Source organism: Ambystoma mexicanum, chromosome 3p, assembly GCF_040938575.1.
Source record: "Ambystoma mexicanum isolate Mex_15411 chromosome 3p, UKY_AmexF1_1, whole genome shotgun sequence".
In the NCBI taxonomy this organism is placed as follows: Eukaryota; Metazoa; Chordata; class Amphibia; order Caudata; family Ambystomatidae; genus Ambystoma; species Ambystoma mexicanum.
In genome coordinates, this window is record NC_090925.1 from 590884382 (window position 1) to 590906161 (window position 21780).

The following is a 21780-nucleotide window of genomic DNA, read 5'->3' on the forward strand; positions in this document are numbered from 1 at the left end:
AGTTCGTAGTCTTATGTTGTGCCTACGAACAAACCAACTTCCATTAATGTCAGTACTGGGCTCCCAAATGAAATTATCTTTAGACAAAAGAAACTGTCGCATTTGTACATGTTATGGCCTTCTAGAAACTGTAAAACATCTATTCACCGGGTGTGCGACTTTGAGTGCTTTTTTTTACCTACTGTTATGGGAGTTCCGGGCTCCAGAGGCAGCGGCACCGGGGTGACTGTGCCCCACTTTGGAGAGTCATAAAGATGCTTCTCTCCCCTCCCCCAAACTTGGGAAGGACTTGTGCTATTGGAGGGGTGTCGGTTGCTGGTCACCTGTACTGGAAAACTTTCTCACTACAACTACCAGAATTCTTTGAGACTAATCAGTAACACCTGCTAATGAAACTCAGCCTTCCTGATGATTATTTGAGATAAGAAAGCGCTTGAAGGAGTACAACTACAGACAACAGAACTGCAGCTGAAGGGATCTAACCCTGGTAATACTGAGCAATTTGTTCATTTTGGGATTTAACCCAGAAATATATATTTTTTGCAACAGGTCTACCAGGACCTGGAGTGTGCGCCTCGCCTTCCTTCATGTTTTACCTATTTGTATCCCATTTACTTGCTTCTCTTTGCACACGGTATAGGAGCTTTTAATAATTATAATATGAGTAGCATCAACTGGTATCTTTATTAATCGTATTGTAGTCTTTTCCTATTTCCAATTTCTAAGATTTTTAAATTTGTTATGAGGATCTTTTAGGCTATGTGAACTTGTTTGGAAATTTGTGAAATGTGTACATATGTATTCAAGTTTTGTAAAAAGTCATTTGACTAATTACAATAAATAAATTGAATGTGCCAAAAAAGAAATATTGTCTGCAGGAGAGTGCACTCACAGGTAGGTATTAATTTTCCCTATATTTTTTTTTGTGACTTTCCTACTTTCTCATTAACAAAGGTCAAGGATCATTCTGAAGGTTCGAATCTGGTTGGGATTCTTATATTCTTAGTGCCTGATTTACAAAACTTAGTTCCATAGGAATTTCCAATTGAAAGGCTCTTTTGTAAATCACGTCTTTAGACTTTATTCATCATAAGGACACTAATAACAGCATTACTCAGCTCAGGAATATTAACACCTACTCAAAGCACCTTCTGAAGTTGGGAAATTGAAATATCCTTTATTGCCAAACTCAATAAAGTATACATCCAAATGTATTACCGATTTATCCTCACTCCCTCTCTAACAAGGCACGGGCCTGGGAGCTCTAAATACCAGCATTTTCTGTAGACATTGTAGTGCCCGACCCGCCATAGAGACGTTGATACAGCATTAAGAAAATGTGGAACCTCGTTCAAGAGAAACACTTCAATTCTGGTTCCATCTATTAGACAGAGAACTGCCTGCATGGTACACCTGCAAACTGCTAAATGAAGAAATACAGCTAAATCATTAACCGAGTTAGGGAGAAATTGCATCTGTTTTTGAATCGTTACAGGTTAGGTGTGAAAACCCGGATATTTTTCTGAAGGTATCCTTTTAATAAAAGTGGACTGGGCTTTGCTCTGTCCTCCTGTCTATATGAAATCATTTGCAATTCTCAGGTCTTTATTCAGAATTAGATTCATCCGCAGGTATTTCCTTATTTAAATGGTTTAAAACTTCTCTTGCAGTATTCTTTTCATCAATAAATCATTGATTGTATGTTATTGACCAATTTTTCCTAAAATATATTTTCTCTGTTCTCTAGTTCTGCCCCTGGTCCAGTTACATCACTGGAGCATGTGACAGGGATTTAAGAAAGCATCCAATGATACAGTAAGTGTAAAAACAGCGTCTAAAACTACTTGGTGGAAAAATCTGTATCTTTATAAACTAGCGCAGGTGCCAAAGAAAATGTGATGCACTTGCAGAATATTTAAGATGGATAATGACGCCATGAGGCGTATACTTCATACCTTTGGGAATGGATGCAGTTAAAGGATGTATTCCAAATATAATTCAGGAAAGCAATTCAAAATTGAATGACAATATACAATACTAATATTTACCAATTCATTATAATAATATAATAAATAATAAATAATAAATAATTACGTAACAGTTTCATATACTACATAGACGATACAATTAGAATTTCATAATTATTAATACTATATTCAAATTTAAGAATGACCATCACAGAAAAGTGCTGGCAAATGAGATCCTGGTCTTGGCTACCTTCATCATTTTTGAAGATCGTATCCTCATTAAATGAGGAGAAACTCTTCAAGATACCATCAGGCTCTAAATTCATCAGCCAATGTTGTCTACAAAGGTTCCGCCCGACATAGATAATATGGAAGAGTGCTAAATAATGGAATTCGATACTTTGAAGGGTGAAGCCGAGCATATTCTTAGAAAAAAAAATGCATGTTCAATCCCACAGACAAAAACACATCGAGCCGCAATTAGATGGATTCTTGATATTTGGGAATGGATAGATATTCATTTAATTATTTGATGAAAAATGCTAAAAATAAACAATGAATATTCAGATAATATGAGGGGCACACCAACAAACCAGAATATGTACGAGTTAAAAAAGTTAAATACAAATTATACTGTGTAACTTTGCATGTGCATACAGCATTTTACTACTTTGTGGACGCAAGTGTTTTCCCATAAAACCGTAGGGTAGCCCGTTATGTGTTTTGAGTCTCCTCACTATGTTAAAGTATCAGTGAAGGTCAAAAGGGGATATTGGAAGTGCAGAGGTTACATTTAATCAATAAAGCATTGGAGAATATTCACATTTCTACAAGGCAAAAACATGTTAGCACATATGATGAGAACTCAACGTGGGAGTTTGCTAACATCACCCTGAAGAATGTCCTCCAGCAATGGCTGGACAGGGGAATATCCAGAGAGAAATGTCATTTTTGGATATGATATTCATTCTTACTTCCGCCTTTGAGAGTAGACTAGTCTGGGTATTAAGGTCTGCAACTCTTTATATGGCTGCAGCTAAGATTCGACAATCAATAGGCTATGAATTTCATACAAGTGGCTAAGAGGCTTGGGACGCCATTTTAAAAGTGTGTGAATGGCACAAAATGAACCGCTCCATGCTGCACTGGAACTGCTATGTAAAACAGTAAAATGGCCATCTTTTTAAAGGTGCTTGTTAATAATTTTGTCCCCAATACCTGGTACTCTTCTTGCAATGATTAAATCTAACAATGACTGTCGTGAGGCTTCTTTAGCCCCACTCCATTTATTTTATTCCAAGATGTAATCCTACCACACTCCTAAATTTACTCTGGTATTCAAATATATGAAAACAGTTAAAAGTGAAAACGGAAGGATACATTGGGGATGCACAAGCATACATTAAAGTACAAATATCAATTATTTAGGACAAACAAGCAGGCTGGGGCGATGCTAACTGATTGGCCAATTAGATTGCAAAACCAGAGCACTCAAATTAATTATTCCCAAAATTAATAAATAAATAAGCTCAGGGAATTGTAAGGCTGATGCTCCGCCTAAAAAATCTCACCCTTACTCTGAAAGTTAATTGACCCATTTGCTTCCAACATAGTGCATCCCTTCTTTTAAAATCACGAAAACACCCTCAATATTGTTACAAAAATTGTATCCAGCCTTGGGTCCATGGGTTCACGTGTGCAAAGAGTACCCTCGCAGGTAGATGATTAATTTTGAGGGTCCATATTGATTTTGATTCGCACTTCATACAAGAAATATGTTTATGCAATCTTAGTGCATGAGTGCAGTGTGTAAGGGTAAACCATGTGTGCGCTTTAGAAGCCTTCAATATCCCCTTGTTTCCAACGTCCAAACCAAATGCTTTGTACCGACCCGTTTTCTCTGATCATTTCCAGTAATCATGCTACGCTCTGTTTGCCCACCTATAGAATATTCTTGCTTAGTATCATGCCTCAACCGAACACCACAAGTGTAACTTCGTGTCACAAATGACTCAGTGTGTGGTGACCCATTAGATGAGTGTAATCGATGTCTTCAATACATTCAGAAACCAATAAAGGTCAGTTGGGGCAATCATCACACAAGAAAAATAGAAATCAACTTTCTCAGTATGAGCGAAACTACCAAAAAGCCAACCCCTCTCCCTTCTGGAACAAATCCCTTGATGTCTCAGGAGTCATGGTTTGCATCATGGACGCCATAATTTCCTCCGGAAATCATCTGGCTGCAAAGGGGATGCAACTGTTTGACAATGTTTTGATTGTAGATGCTGACATAAGCTCAAATATGGCCTCCAGTAACTCCTTAACTAAATTATAGACTTCCCATGTGATCTATCAGTATGTCTTTGTGTCCCAGTAATGTCACCTTCCAACATGGGCCAGCTGTCAGTTTAAAGAAATTATAAATGTATTTAAGGGTGCAGTTCTCTATGAAGGCTCTTGGCAATGCTCAGAATGACATGTAATTCTATTCAACTATCATTTAAATGACTACATGATTTGGTGCCACGGAATCTCTAAACTAAACTGGTTGCATGTTGGCCCACTTGCTTCTTCAGACTCTGGAGTAAGAGATGTTCACTGAACATATTAGGCCTGACTGTCCCCACTTTATGGCTACAGGCCAAAGGGGGAACATTTTCTAAGATACACCATTTTTGAGTGGTAAAACAAGCTATGTTTAAAGATACTGCTTACTTCACCATTACCCCATTACTTATGATATGGCCCACAGAGCACAACATTTTGAGGAGGGATTAAAATTGGCTCCAATGAGTTCTGGCATTGAAATTCTTGCTCCACGTGACCTCGTCTCATCGATGTGTGTAGGGGAAAGTTTGTATCCAGCGAAAGCAAAAATCATGTGGGAATGTCCTTGTCCTGCAGAAAGACATTAACACACATTGCTTACATGACAGAATTAGAAATGACACACGACTGCGTAAGAAATCACATTGGGAACGTGAAGGTAGTCAAGTATCTTTAATAGAAAAATATAATTTTGAAATCAATTTTCCTACCTGCCTGCACCGCACAATCATGAACATGAAGGAATTCTGCCCTAGCAAGAATATGTTTCCTATAACGAAAGGAGAAAAGCTTCGACAGTACCTGAAAAGTCTACTTGTCATGTACATAAGTGAAATATTGCAACATGTACTGTTCTTCTGCCAATGATATGATGGCTTGAGAAGTAGGAAGCTGCTGCAAGGAGTACAGAAAATAGCAAATAAAGATTACACAGAAATGGCTTTTAATTTGCTCTCTAAACATGTTCCTGATGTGACCCACAAGATGGCAAATCTATTAAGGAACAGGTAAGGGAGGAGAGAGTGAGGAGACTGGGAATGCTACTTTGATAAAGTCCACATGGGGCAGGGAATAGCTGGTGGCATGAGTTTGTCAAGGAATATATATCCTTAAAATAGTTCAGTTGGCCATTTAGGCCCTCCTTCCCCTTTGAAGCAAGAACCGAAGCAACTCCATCCTTGGTAAGTTGGTAAGTTAAATCATCATTTATCGCTTTACTTACCTTGAATCATACTGGTCAAGGTTTCCCTTTTCCCAAATTGCAAAACATTGTGTTTTGAAACAGGGTTACACTTTACTCCTATCCAGGTGTCCCTCGTCAAATGGTAGAGCCCTCCCTAACAGGGCCTCCTTGATGCTAGTTTGTGCCATAAATGCCCATCAGTCCAATGTCTTCAATTTAGCCATATTGAAGAAAGGCCTCTTTCGCTATCTCTGAACATTAAAACTCTGAGTCAAAGGTGATCGTGCGGAATACAGCACCTCCAGACACGAATCTTTGCAGGAAAGACTATGGCCCTCATTACTTTACTGGCGCTAAACCATGGCGCTGTTAGCACCATGGTTGGTGCCGGTATCGTAACGTGTCCGCCATGGTGAAATGGGGAAATACCGTCCCATTCCAAGGTTGGCGGGGTGGTATTTCCCCATTTCCCCATGGCCCTTCCCCATTCCCATTTTTGCCCCATAGGGCATAATGGGAATGGCGAAGGCGCTAAGTATGGTACCGCAAAAGTATGGTACCGCAAATTGCGGTACCATAATTACCGCAAAGGTCCCTTTGCGGGTCCCTACTTTAACGGCTGGTCTAGACCAGCCATTAAGGTCGGGTCCCGCAAAGGGACCTCGTAATTAGGCGCTAATGGGTTAACGGCGCCGCAGCCTTTTACGGCGCCGTTAACCCATTAGCGCCAGGGTCGTAATGAGGCCCTATGCCTTCCACCACAATGTATATGAATGGAACGCCCACGGGCAACATCCACTGTGGAGCACTAGCTCTTTGAATGCCTTGAAAATGCTTCACATCTGGAGAACTGCAGTACTCCATCACAAAGGATCCTCTGCAAAACTTCTAGATTCCTCATGTGGTGCAAAGGAATCATGAGATCTGGAATAGAGGGACCAGTTGAGTCACCTTTCCGTATTAGTGTCTGTAGCTCTTTAAGCTCTAGATGATCCACAGACATGGTTCCATACTTTGCTAGTTTGCTTGGGGTAATGGTTGCCAGGAGAATTCATCCACATGGCTGCATGCTGTAAGAGAGGATCCTCTGAGGAATCCAATGAAATGATTGGTATAGTGCAGGGCTATGCAACCTGCAGTTCTCCATATGTTTTGGGCTATGACTCCCATGACCTCTCTATATTGACTATGCTGTATGGGGCTGAAGCGGGTTGTAGTCGGAAACATCTGAAGAACCAATGTTTACAGATCCCTAGCATACTGTGATCTTATTCCTACTCCCATGTGCTGCTTTAGTGATAGTTTACGCTTACAAAGATGTATCATAGCCAGTTTCCCATTTTCACACCAGACTTTCCTAATGCTAATGGCGAGGAGCCGTGCAGCTAATTTGGGAGAATGGGAGCATGCTGTCCCCGCAGGTCCATCTTAAGCACTTTTGGGGCCCTGGGCAAGAATATCCCCTCCACCAAACCAAAGGAATTAAGTGATCAAGAATATCTGGTCACATCCTTCCTCCCTTCACCCCTCATCGTGATCACAACCTATAAGTTGATAGGAAGCATGTTTACTCCCTTTAAGTCGCCTTACCCACTTCATTCTTTCTCTAATCAGAATGATAAACAAGTAGCATTTGAAGGCCAACATTAGCAGTTTACAAAAAGGTTACTTCTGTTCTAGTATAGATACGAGAGACTTTTTATCAATAGCATCCAGGAAGTAGTACACCCTGTAGTATTAATGCAGGACTGTCTGTAAAAGGTACATGTAACGCAAAATAGACAAGAGACTCATATTAGCTGCCTCACAGAATGCAAAAATGCTCAAGCAAGGATACAAGAGACCAATTGGAAGGAAGGAGAAAGCTACACATAGCATGGATAGTGGATGCAGCTTAGAAGCCACCAGGAAGGTGCCTGTATTCAGACAGACTGAGACTAGAATTTGGACATGGTTTACAAATAGTGCTGCCATTAGAGATCAAAGGAGCAGATGCCTGTGGTGTGAAATATATCAAGCTCACTATTATAGTGGAAGCAACACTATAGCCAGTGAAACCATGAGTGAGGCTTTTTTGAAGATCATACCCTGAGAAGGATATCACTCTGAAGGGAAGAGAATATTGAAAGGTTTAGGGACTGGCAATTTTCAGAGGTTAGGCAATACAAGATTAAATGAGATGCCCAGGATCACACATTGGTTAAGGGGTGAAGCTGGGATTTGTGCCAACTCTGCAATTTCTGCATTTAGGAACTTTCTTTTCCAGTTCTTACTATGAGCTAAAATAATCTCATTTTATACAACTGGCTTGGACTGCACAAATCACATTACGAAACATGATAATGTTTTAAAACGAAATGTTATAGAAGGGCGTTATGCAAAATGGGAATGATTCTAGTTTCATTCTCTCCATCATCAAGTAAGTACCAGCATACTAATCGATGTGATTTAACAGATTTAATCTGGGTTTGTCTTTTGTATTGTAAAGCTTTAAATACTTCCAAAAACTGGCTTGTGAATTTGTCATTTATTAACGTGCAGACTAACCTTTGACCTTTACAAAAAAGCAAACCGTTTTTGTGTAAAATGAGCAGACCTTAAACTATGCTTGCCCGAGGCCTACAACATCTGGTCCGCTCTGTTCTGTCTACCACACCTTCCACTCAAATATCCCCTATAAGAAGAAATACCAAGTAATGGGCTAATCGATGCAAGCAGCATGCGAGAAGGCAAACCTCACAGAAGACAGCATAGTGATTAGATGATTTGACCAGGATCATTGTACCGTCTGCTGGCAAATCCAGGATATAAGTATATACGCTTTTGGTTCCACAGTGTTGAATTTGGATACTTATTCACCTCACAGTTTATGCTCATCATTGGAGGCGATTGGCTATGTTTTACAACACCCCATCTGAACAAGCCCATTTCTTGACCTTCATCATACGATGACATGTTAGTTTGTATAGCAACACCTATCTGGCGCAGGTACACTGCTGATAATAGCACCTTTTGTGCTGCAAAACCAAATTCATATGCGGGCACGTTTATAAACTTCAGTCATAGGATAGGCTCAGCCAGTCCTGCTGGAATGTGCTATTCTAATCTTGTATATAAACACATGCCTCTGCAATGAGTGCTTAACACACTGAGCTAAATTCTGCACTATCAATATGCATTAGACCTTTGGCTATGGCACATGATCGACATAATTCCCAGAGGAAAGAAGGAATGCTAAAAGAGTTGTGCAGTAGCGAGCACTCTGACTAGGTATACCGTAGTGAACACAAGCAGCATTACATGTAGAATTGATCAAGGCAGAACAACCAACAGGCAATAGGTTTAGAGCCTCAGCACCACGCCATCAAATGTCCTGACATGCTGTTTAAGTCTGGTGACAAATGGAATCTTACTTATTTAGACCAGGCAGCCTTGTGGGGCCCCCTCAAAGTTGGGGGCCCGTGGCAAGTGCCTCTTTTGCCCTCCCATAAAAACGTCTCTGTATCCCCAACATGCGTCCCACTCATCCTGGAATTGATGAGCTCCGCAGGCTGTGTCAGAACAAAGATTTCATCAGCAGAGACATCTTTCCCTACGTGACTTAATTCAGTGTATTTGGCTGGAATTAGAACCCTAGGGCCCAATTATTTCTTCTTTGGCTGGAATCCTCCATACCACAACAGGCTATGGCGCATTGGAGCCACGACTCTAACAGAAGTGGGACTGCTATGTTATTTTTATTATACAAATGTGGAACACACCAGCAAGACAAAACCTCACTGCACTTACCATCATCTTTCGAGTTTTGGCTCATCTGTGTGATTTTAGTGACACCCAGAGTAGACAGAACCCTCTTCTATGGGCAGTGCTAGATGGCAAATGTGTAGGCTTACACCTCTGCCTTGGAGATGTGCCATCTTCCTTCCTTTTGCATCTTTCTTGCTTTGAGATTTACCCAAGGTGAACATTCTGTGTCTGCCTTAGTTGCTATTGGTTGTCTCCGCTGTTTAATGGCAAGAGTCCCCGGCGCCCCCGTCTTGGTAGGGCTGCGTTGCTTTGCTCTGCATGTTTCTCTTTAATATATGTGGACATTTAAGGATTGTTGTGACTTTAATGATGTCAACTTTATTGATGTCCATTAGTCACTTGATGCAGTTTGTTATGGGGGATATCGAGGCTCTCTCTACATGACATTCAAAACACATTGGCTTTGACAATGATTTTTTTAATTGCATCTCGCTTCACATGTTCTTATTATTTTACTATACATACTTTGGAATGCTTATTTTGTTTCAAGAATAGTTCGTTTTATATAAGGCCAGTCAGGGTATGTTTTAGTTTTCAGTTATTGAATTGTATTTCTTAATAATTCTGTCTTGTTCCACTCCATGTGCTTTTTAACTGAAGTTCCTTGTATGCTTTTACCATAGAATCACTATTTCTCCTAAGCAGCCCTCTGAAACTCAATTAAGCTGGTGTAGTGTTTTTCGATGACGTGTAGCCTCCATCCCGCTCGTCCTCTAGGGAAGGCTTTGCAACTTTTACTTGCCAGGTTTTCTGGAATATGATTCCCATGATCCCTCACCATTAATTATTCAGGCTTGGGCTGATGGGAGTCGTAATGAAAACCCCTGCTCTACAGCTAAGCAGTAGGAAGTATAGCCACTGTTGCATGTTCATAAATAGTGAACCTCCTTTTGCATTTTGGTTAAGGGCTTGGAGAGCCAAAGAATTCCTGAGTAGAGCCGAGCCAGCGCCAATCCAGGGATATGGTTTGGCTGTAAAAGACAAATGAGAGCAGAGCCGACCAACATTTGTCTCCTCACCGTCAAACGCAAACCCTATATCTTCTCCTCCAACCCCACCACACAAAAAAATATACCGGTTATCCTCTTGCCTACTCCCCACAGTGCAAACCCATACCTGATGCCCTGCCTCCCTGCCCCCATAACATGAAACATATACCTGGCATTCCAATTTTGGAAGATATTGCACAGAGAAATTACATGATTTGTAAATGATCGCACACTTTCTTTAAGATGTAATGTCATTCCATTCTGCACTTTACACACTTGACCACACATCTTCTCTAGCTGATAGACATGTGTTAATGTACAGTTTTAAGGAGTTAAAATAATGCTCTGAGTCATAAAGATTACCTTAAAGTACACAAATCACATTGCAAACCAACCTGACAAGCATATGTTATGCAAAAAGAGCATAGCTTCATTTTCACCATCTATCCTGAATGGACGTCTACACGTACCAGAATGCAAAGTAATGCTGGTCTAAACAATCCCCTGTGTTTTGCAACTGTACTTTCAAGACTAAGACACACAGCAATGAGAAAATTTCATCTACATTTAGTCATTGTTTCACACAGACTTTGAGCTGGTTGTAGTGCCCAACTCCCAGCAGACTTTAACCATAGGAGAGCAGTCTTTCAGCAGGCACAAGTGGGAGCAACAGGTATCACCCACATTTTGATGGGAGATTGAGGACAAAACTAAAGGACTGTGTGTAAGGCCTCATACGTAGGCACGCATCCCTCATGCCCAAGACCAGTGTGACCTCTCACTGCCTTATTCACGAATTTGGAAGTATGTGGAGTCCCATGCTCACTACTCAAAGCCCTACATGAGAGGAAAAGAAAATGTTCTAGCAGGTTTCTTATACAGTAAAGGAAAATACACCAGCCAAACCCTCTTACCCACCAAACGCAGGTTGAGGGACACGTCAGCCTGTGATGTGCACATTATAAATGATCCATATTTGTATCAACTTTAGAGCAAACACTGTAGTTTTGCAGAGGAAGTACAAGTGTAGTGCACATTTAACTGCATCACTAAGTGATCCCATTTGTAGCAGCTCATGGAAATAGGACCCGTTTAAGTAGAGTGATTTGCCCTGGATTCATAGATGGATCAATTGTGAAAGCCAGAACCTCTGGTTGGACAGCTTGCAATTTTGCAGGTTTCAGACCACATATACTCACCATTGCATCTTCAGTTTTGGGTCAACGTGCAATTCCTGACAAGAGATAAACAAAGTACTCTGCAGGTAGATGATTGAATGCAGGTCCTTTAACTGTCATAGGGTGGCATTGTCACTTTAATTTACTCTATGAAAGTAAAGGAGGGTGAGCTGATGCTTGGTTCAGCTCCACTTGAGCTCTTGTTTCACAAAAGCTCTATAGGCAAGTCAGAACCATGCATTTGGCTATAACCAAGATCCGGCTTGGTCTGGCTCCCCCACCTCTAGTTAGGATAAGTACTTTTGGCTTTGCCTTTGCTTCCACCTTCATTTCCCATCCCACTCCTGCCATGGTGTCCCTTGCTAATCTTCACCTTTCTATCACCAACACCCTGGATATCCTTGCCCCTGTCATGAGGATCCGAATGAAGCTTGCCTCCAAGCGTAACACCTGGTATTGTCAAACGGGAAATTATATCGTGCCTCCTATTGCAATGAATATATGTATATTGGCCTACGCCAAGCTGCTTGTAAACCACTTGCGAAGAAATCCGTGTTGCAAGGTCCTGACCTTAGAATCAATATAAGCCACCATTTTAGGTCAATCCGACATTTTAGGTTCTCACTGCAAAGTCACCCTGTGAGCTAAAATGGTGGACAGTGTCATTGCGAATGTAACATGGCCATCTTGACCTCTGCATACAACTAATATGTAACTTGCCTGCAGGCTACTTGTTGGGGTCGTGAACTGAGACCTTGTCCTTCGCTGACCTGTGTGTAAAGGATTACTCGTGCCAATGAAACTAATCCGCAAGCATATGTTAAGAATAATGTATACAAATATTGAACTGAGAACACTTGTTTAACTACATTGTATTAATGTTTGAGAAGACTCTATGAGAAATCCTAAAATACACTGTTACCGTGTAGACTTGTTGGCAAATTTATTAAAGGCAAAGCCCTATGCATATAGATGTGTGAACTCGGCGTGAACCCTAGATCAGTAATGTATTAGAGGAATATTAACCCGCAGTAGGGTTGGACATCATGTTCGCAAATGGTATAAAAGTGGGACTATTCTAATGTACAGCCCAACTCGCTGAACACACCGAACCACGCTGGAGTTCACTGTGTTGTACTGAGGGCCGATAGCTATCTGTTACTTTGTCCTTTGTAACTGTAGAGTATAAATGAAAGATCTTTATATGTTCCTTTGTAACCCGTGTTGGGTGTATTTCCTTTTGGGGTACTCAGCCTCGATATTTTCATATTGTTTTCACAGTATGATTCTGTCCTACCCTCTCTGAAATGCAAGTGCAGAGTGGCTGAGTGGAAATGGCAGGCTTCAGTCCCATCCTCTGACAAACTGGCTTGCTGCCTGCTCCAAAGGCAATGCAGACTGTCCATTCGCTCTAAGAAGAGGTCTCACATCCCTGCCCGCATCTGCAGGGCAACTAACAACTCGAGTGAACTGTTGAAAATCTGCAGTGAACTCACCAATCCTTCTGCAGTCTCCACATCTCCCCTTCCATCCCAGACTCTCTGTACCTCTCTGACCGCCTACTTCCTTTCCAAAACCCAGGACAATATGTATTCTCTCTACCGCCCTCCCTCCTCCCTCCCCAGTGATCTTGCCTCCCTTGACCCCCTTCTTCGCTTCCCTTCTTTCCTTCTCCGTTCCTCCCATAGCATTGGATGACGTCTCTAGACTAGTCCTCTCTTTAAAGGTTTCCTTCAAACAGGCGCTCCCCTGCTCCTCCAGAACTTTCAAGGACAACATTGCCTCCCTTCAGCCTTTCATGGCTGATTTCTGTAAGCACCCCTTTGCCACCAGCTCCTTCACTCAACGCCTCAAGCACTCCCTTGTGGACCCCCTCCTTAAAAATCCCTCTTCTAATCCCTCCTGCTCTGCTAACCATTGGTCTGTCTCTATTACCTCTTTACTGGGCAAAATCCTTGAGAAGCTTTCCATCTCCCAACTGATCCAACTCTCAGATTCTGCCGGCTGTCTCCAAGACCACCAGCCTGGCTTCAGAACTGCCAGAGGCACGAAACTGCTCTACTGAACACCCGTGGCAATTTTCTCTCTAATCTTGACTCTAACTCTCCTTCCGTTCTTATCCTCCTGGAGCTATCCTCCACCTTTGACACGGTCATTCATGACACCCTGATAAATCGAGTCTAGTACATCCTTAGCATCACAGGTCTGGCTATCGACTGGTTGACCTCGTTCCTCTACAACAAACCTTTCCAGGTCCATCTGGGCCCTTTTCTCTCCCCTATAACACACTCCTAATATTTGAAGGCACATGCCACCTGGATAGGTGGGAGGTTTGAATCCAGAATCGTGAAGAGGAAAAGGAAAAATCAGGAATATGAAGACTACTCGTAAGTAACCAGGCAATCCCCTCTTGCTCATTGCAGTCCTTTATCAACGAGATAGATCAAGCACTGTATTTGTCCAAAACCCTTGAGGCATCCAAGAATTAGTAATGCAACAACCCTGCCCTATAATAACTGCAGCTTTCAACACACAATACAAACAGAGAAGGTGCTGATAGTAAAATACTTAGGGGTCATCATGGGTTGGGCAGAGCGGCAGAAATGCAGTGGTAACACTATTACCGCCGTATTACCACTACGCTCAATCCCAAGTTTGGGCGGAAAGTTAGGAGATTCACCCCCTGCATTGAGCTGGAGGTAATTCTGCCGACTTTCTGTCAATTTTTGGCGCATTTACCACGGCGAAAAGGCCCCATAGAATCCTATGGACTCTGAATAAAATGGGGATATACTCAGGATCCAGCGCTAGTAGTGCCGGGCTGAGTTGCAGTGATGCTATTTGCGTTGGGCGGCATTCCGGCAGATTTACCTCCGGGATACCACCCAACTTGTTTACCCCCTTAATTGTCTGTAAAACTAATGACATGACTTAATGTGTTAAAGAAACATGCAAGTATGTGCAGGAAAAGGAGGCACTCAGAAATGACAAAGGACCTCATTATGAGTGTAGCATTCCAGAAATATGGGTGCTGGTAGCAACGTACCTGCACCCTTTCCGGACCGCCACACTCTGACTCTGTGGCCGGGGGGTGTTAAGCCCGGCAGGTCTGACCTGCTGGGTGCAACGGCCCCGGACGGCAGAGTTTTCACAGAAGTACTGGCACAGTTAAAAACAGTGCCAGTGCTTCCGTGAGCCCATTCCCATGGAGCCCAATGGAACTCCATGGGAATGGAGACTACTCGAATCCATCACCTGATATCCCGGGCCGCCGGGACTTGTAATATCCAGTTGGCACCGGGATATCAGACATCGGATTTGGCGTTTTATGAGGACGGCAGCAACCTACCGGTAGCACCGGCGGGTTACCGCCATCCTCTTAATGGGGCAAAGTCTGAATCATGGCAAGATGACAAAGAGATGACCTTCCAATCTGGGCTTCTCCAACTAAAACTTGCAGAAGGTGAACATTCAAATACCAACACATGTGGGCATCTTGGAAATATAAGAGGGGGCCTGGATGGCCAAACCTAGAATAGGAAAGCAGACTCAAGGCCCAACTAAATCAGAACACAGACATGATTACGCTCTAAAATCTGAATTGGGTAAAAAAAAAAGTATGAGAAGAAACCCGCCAAAAGTTGAAAATAGCATCCCAATGGGTTGGCTGACCTCCAAATGTTTGACTGGGGCTGAAATTATAGTTCCCCCTTGGCCCACAATCTCATGTTTAACTGAAGGGTCTGCATCCCTACTTTGGAAGTAGGAATGATTCCCAAAAAAAGAAACGCATGCATAACCAAAGGAGAAATAATCACGCACGAGGAAGTTCTGTTGGTGCTGTCCTGACAGCAAGGCTTTGCTCGCTGTTTGCAGGCCCTGTGCTTCTAGAGACCAGAAAAGGATCAGGAGGAGTCTCTCTATTCCTGTGACCCTGGGGGGTGGGGGCAGCGAGTCACAAGCTCTTAAGAATTCACTCCTGCCATAAAAGCCCTGTCCCAAAGCAGACCTGACACCAGGAATCAGAAGCATTAGACAGTGAGAGCAACGACAGCTGACAGAACCTGGAACCTGGGGTTATTACCCAATAGGGTGAACTAAGCTTCAGCTAAGTCCTAAGTATCCAATCATTTGCCCTCTGGAGGCCTGCCTTCCCTGGTCTGTGATGACTCTGATAATGGAATTCTGAGAGCGAAAGCACCAATTCACCATGCAACTTATGCAGTCTGTGGCCTTCAGTTACACTTACTTAATTCAGTGCCCAGTGCCTTCATCTCTGAATCACAAAATGATTTGGCATGTAGTTACACAGGTAGAGTGTTTCCTACACTCTGCTAAAATCACCCACATCTCAAAGGGACAGCCTGAGCTGTACCCGTCACCAGAGCTGAGTATTTGCTGTACCACAAAGGTCTGCATCGCAACTCAGTACCGATGAGTCTCTGACTCCATCACCACTTCGACTTCACAAACTCCTGTTGAATGTAAAAATAGAAGTTTACAGGCTTTGCAGACTGTCATGAACGATTTTGTAAACCCTGCATGGACAGCTTTTCGGTCACACTAGCCTCAAGGATTGTGAGTTAAGAACATTACTTGAGGGTATCTGGTCATTTCATCTAATGCATTACCATCGAATGCCATTCCATCGACAAAACAGCATCGAAAAAATATGCATGGAATGCATGTTTTTTCAAGGTAAAGGGTTTAGTTTTATTTATAATGGGTTGTAAAGGGTAAAAAACGGGGCTGGGGGGACCCCCCATTTAAAAAAAAGGAAAAAACATGCATTCAATGGTAATTTTTCAATGCATTTTTTTAGATGGAATGGTCCCTCTGTGGTAAAAATTCGATGGAATGACCATAAACCCTGCTTGAGACCTTCTGGCCCCGATAAAGAACTTGTAACCTCCAACAGCATACTTAAAGTATTCTACCAGTACCCGGCACATTATACGCCAATCTAGTGCTCACTCTATATATTTTCTCTCTTTGTCTCCCAATATTTCTTTGCCTCTCTCTGGGTGAGATGCATTTTTGCTAGAACCACCCGAGTGGTTGCTGACAGCTCCACGACCATAGCAGTGGGATGGGGGTGCTGTTGTTTAGTAAAGTAAAATGAGAGCAGCAGCAACAGATGCATCCTCCGAAGATATGGAACGGCCTGGTATCTGAAGACATACATTGTCATCGTGTCTGCTCTACAGGAAATACGTCATCACATAGAGGTCCTATTTCCATACGGGGACTTAAAGGGGATACCGATAGGCACTGTGGGGTGCTGGGACACGTAGACTCCAATGCAGAGACACCCTTAGAAAATCATATATATATAGGGCAGGATACGATTTCCATAATAGCTCTATCTGGAAATTACTTTATTACATGTGATACTATGTTATGAAGCATACTGATCGACCTCTCTGTCTTTTCCTGAAGTGTCGTTTTGAGCAAACTCTTTTAAGTAATTTGTTTTATGTAATTGGTGCAACACCTTAATACTTGTTTCGTACGAGAATGCTAATTTGATTTTGCTATGTTTTTGTATTAAGTGACTTTTGTCTGAACCACAGCACTTAAATAAATTACAAAAGAAAATGTGATACTATGTTATCCCGCATTCTTGTCTACAACGCTCCTCTCCTGAGAGTGGACCTTGATGGCTTGACTAAAGCTACTAATATGTGAGCCAATGAAGGCACATGGAGATCTGTTTACCTAGGTTTAAGAAGGTGACCATGGCTCGACAAACCTTACTGGGAGAATACATCTTAACCACCAGACCAGCACACGCAACATTAAGGAAAGAAACTGCGACATCCGTTGTCAAGGAAGGATGTAGAAAGGTGTGTGAACCTTAACAAGGAGAATAACATATTGATTCAAGGCTGAAGAAAAGACTGCGAAAAATAAGCTTAACATTTCAGAATGAAGGTAGGATAATGCATTAGGATATCACCCATACAGGGGATATGCAAGCCCAGCAAGACACCACCCCCAGATACAAACCCAAGGAGCTTACGCAAGACTTGAACATCACAAGTCCTGAACTATGTAAGGGAAGATTTAGCAACTAGGATACTAAAAAAACTAAATCAATGAGTCCCATTGAAACGAAGCATGGAAGAAGACAAGAATACATTATTCACCCAAGGACAAGCAGCCAAAGTCAGCAACCCAAACAGCATGCCACTCCTGCAGAGCAACACTTTACACAATATCCGCCTGAAAACCTGAAATGGGACACATCACAGGTCACAGAAACCGTACACTTTTCCCAAAATCGAATTCAAAGGATATTACTTATCTCAGGAATCCAGGAAACCAAGCCAAAGACCGGCCATTGTCAGCAAAACATCCCTCACATGGCCTGCCAATTCCTAAGTTAGGGATTGCTGACACCTCTCCGAGAAAGGAGGTGGCGGTAATAAGTAAACCTGTACACCATAGTCTGGACTCCGGCACTGCCCTTGACAGCAGCACCCCCAAATGCAACATGGAGCTCCCAGAAGGAGCCGTTCCAAATCCAACAAGCCAAACAAAGATTTTGGAACAGGGAGGTGAAGCATACACGCTTGCAAAGAAAGTTCCCTATTTATACACAAGTCATGGGGTTTGAGAAATATAGCCACCCCACCCCTCAGACGGGGCCCCCCCAATCAGTGGGAAAGGGATGGGTAGGGGCGGATTGAGCAAGCAAAGGCAGCTAGGTTGTTAGATAAGCATAGAGGCGGAAACCTTTTTTATTAACAAAAGTATAGAAAGGGCTTGGTTTTGCAACTCCCCATATGCTCTAGCGCCTGGCTACTTCTCAATGCAAATGAGGGGCAGTGGACAGACACCAGGCCTTGTAGAGATCCAGACTCCCCAGACACATAAGTAAGATTCGGGACTGGGACGAGGAAGAAGGAGGAACGGTTTGCTTTTACTGGTTTATTTCCCAATGTTGGTTGGGGCTTAAAATAAATCAAATGCAAGTAGTGTTGATTTGAATGAGACCATAATAATCATTACTTTGACATCTTGTTCTTCCAGATTTAAGAGAGATCAAGCAAACTTCTCCCTAAGCACAGACGGACCCCTACTGTTTGACTCTAACTTAGAGCTGGACTATTCAATAGCCAAACAGTACATGGGCTTTACAGAGGACGACTTTAAGCAAGTGGTGAGTATGAGTCATGCATTCTGTATGTGCCCCGGTGGCATAGAAGCATGTGGGCTTCTCTTGGAATAGTGTAATATCAGTAGGCCAAACAAACGTTGACACCTTAATTAATATGTATGTGTACTGATCTTATTTCCAGGCCAGTTTGAATCTTTGTTTTCCAGACTCTAGTGGGTCCTTGGTGGCTGGGGGGCTACGCTAGGTACTGGTCTATTGCCTAAAACTATGAAGCCTTTGTGTGAACAGACATGCGGAAGAACGGGTTAGAAAAGCCAGCATGGCAACTCCTCCTTTTAATTAATCTGCAAAAGAGGACTATGTGCAAACATCACTTCATAATTTGGAATCCTGATGAGCTAACTTAGACTTACAAAATGTGTAAGGCATTCAGATGTTCCGGGGGTATAGTTGTCAATATAGTAAAAATACTATTATTTAAAAATGCAGTAGCAGATATGCAAAACAAAATACCAGCCACTTGATTAAGAACTAAGCCTGGAAGAATGCATTTGGCCAGATCCTGAAGAGCACACATTTCGAGCTCATTTGTGGTTTGTTGATTTTTGTGAGCGTCTACCAGGTTCAGGTGTTACGCTGTGTGGTGAGGTAAGGCCCCCAACTGCAGCACAACTTTTTTACTTTACCTCCACTTCCAGCTTTCAGCAGCAGTTAGTATCGGCTCTCCAGAAGAATTCCCTGGTAAACCATGAGGGAGGACTACATCCTCCCATGTATCATGGACATAGAGGAGGCAGTCCTTCTTTTATGTTTGCACCCTCTGTCTTGCCTGCGACTGAAGCCTGAAAGCTGCTGAATCATCAAGAAAGTGTGTTTATCTGTAATGAGAAATAGGCAGTGCTTTGTAGGGAGGGGATCTCGCCTTCCCACGCAGAGCTTATTAACGAAAGAAAACTGCAAATGGGGCATGGGAAGCCAAATACATTAGGAGCCTCAGACATTTGCAAATATGCGTAAGTTGCTCACATTTTTCGAGCCAGACCTGTGTGTGTGTGAGCAGATGCCTTTGCAAGAGAATCGCCCAGGATTATTAAGAAAACTGGAGTGATTGGCTAAGAAGAGGAATATCCAGGAATCGTGCATAGATTTAATTTTCAACAATTTATTTCATTTACAACCATACAAAAAGCAATACACAATTCGAATATTGTTAAATGCCAAAGCTGTAGTAAGTTCTCTTCAGTTCTTCTAGCACTTAAAGGCAATTGGAGGCAGCTGCTCCAGAGCTCATAGTTGGTAGTGAAAGTGAGTATTTCAGCAGGAGGGAGGGACGAATCAGAGTGAGAAGGCCTGCAGGTGAGCAGGTCAGCAAGCCCGCTGAAGGCTCGACTTGTTTGCAGGATCGCAGCATGTTCGCTTCTTCCCTCGTTGACACGGGACGTACAGCACAATGGATTTGATTGTGTGCAGTTAGTTTTCCTCCTCGTCTCCCTATTTGGCGACACTGATAAACTTGGTATTCGAAGATGCCAGCTGCCTGGTAGGTTGGCAGGCTGGTTTCTGTTGGCCAAGCTTTGCAGGCATGGGGGGATCGGAATGTGTAAGCCCTTGGGTCTGATGCAGAGAACTGTGAATATGACAATGAACAGTGAAGATGACAATGGCCCTAAGCGGCAGTCAGTTTCTTCACCACCCTTGGGGATTCGTGTTGAAAATTAATCTTTTAGTTTTAAGATTAGACAACGTAACATGTGTCCAAACTAAAAGGGATGATCCGTCTTGTTAATCACCCCCTTCAGCTTCCATGGGGTATTTGAAGATTATTATGGGGGACATGCACCACTCCTCACAGTGCTGTTGTTAAATATACATACATGGTCAAAGGAACCAGGCCATTTGGTGCAAGGTATGTATGTAATTTATATATTTCAAAAGTTGCACACAATGCTTTTAATGTCAGTGTTAATTCTACCCCCACCCTCCATTCCCCTGATGAATCTTGTAAGATCATGCTTGTTCCCCAGTGCTTAAGAGGTAGCACCTGAGGTCCTGCCCATTGTCCTAGAGGGGATGATTAGCAACAATAATTACAGTACTTGGCGCCTCTCACAAAAGACCCTTGCATAATATTCTGCTCTGCTCCAAGTGCTGAAGATCACCACTAGACAGTCACTCCATTTCTGGGAAACGTTCTACTGCATTTGGCTGGGAACTCTCTGCTTTCCACTCAAGTGGGCGGAACGGCCTCAACTGCATTCGTCAGGGCTGTAGCCCGCTGTGAAGCATTACTATACTATACTAGTGTGTCAGGTTTGGTGCTTGAAACGCTGGCGTGCTCCCTGCCTCATGATTCTGCAGTACAAATTGGGGTGTTTTAGTCCTGTCAGGGTATTTTGTAAAAGTGCAGGGGTCTCACACTACAAGTGAAAAGAGCGTGAAAAGCTCTTTAGAAGTTTCTACGACCGTTCATGGACCCATACTGCCTCACTGGAAATGTGATTATCACTGTATATTTTCATTGCACGTTTACAATGATTGTGTGCTCATTCGCATTTGTTCATAATATTCTGTAAACATCTTTTTAATAGAACTTATTCTTTTCATCCTAATTATTGTATTGGTCCTCCTACATGTCCCATAATTGGTTTTCAGACATATTCTTTTGATGATAATTAACAATTGTAACATCTCTCCTCTTTAGTTTTATGCAACGTGATCTGGGTAACACACTTTTTCAGACGTTCCGCAGGGCACACAACAAATATAAAGTCAACAATGAACACTCTATTCATTTCTGTTCAATCAAGAATCTTTCCCTAGAGTTTCCACCTGGCCATTCAGGTTCTCTTGCCTTTGCACCACTGGTGGGGGGGTCTTATGCTGGTCTGGTTTTACTCTTGCAACAACTTCTGTCCGCTCGGTTTGCACACGTTGGGAGGGAGCTATTTTAATGGCTCATGCCCTCAATGAGGCACATACTCTATATTGGTCTCATGCCACTGTGCTTTCAATTATATGTCCGTAGATATCTTGCAAAACAAAAGAACTAGCAAGCAGCCTCACCCCACACTCAGGGCAGGAGACACCTGTACCACTTCACATGCAGTTAAGATTTTGCCCTTTCATTTCACTGCAGCTCAACACTGAGGTAAGGCATGTTCTGTTCACTGTCCTCCATAATCTCCCTATTTCTTCTCAATGG

At 42.6% G+C, this 21780-nt stretch overlaps 1 protein-coding gene across 1 annotated transcript in view; it reads left to right on the forward strand.

Annotated features, from left to right (window-relative positions):
- LOC138579930 (adenosine deaminase-like) overlaps positions 1–21780 on the forward strand; it is a 325526-nt gene that overhangs the window by 302920 nt on the left and 826 nt on the right. The window contains exons 10-11 of the mRNA XM_069650151.1: positions 1748–1815; positions 18491–18620. Of these exons, the coding sequence (XP_069506252.1) occupies positions 1748–1815; positions 18491–18620 (198 nt within the window). The remainder of the gene's footprint in view (positions 1–1747; positions 1816–18490; positions 18621–21780) is intronic.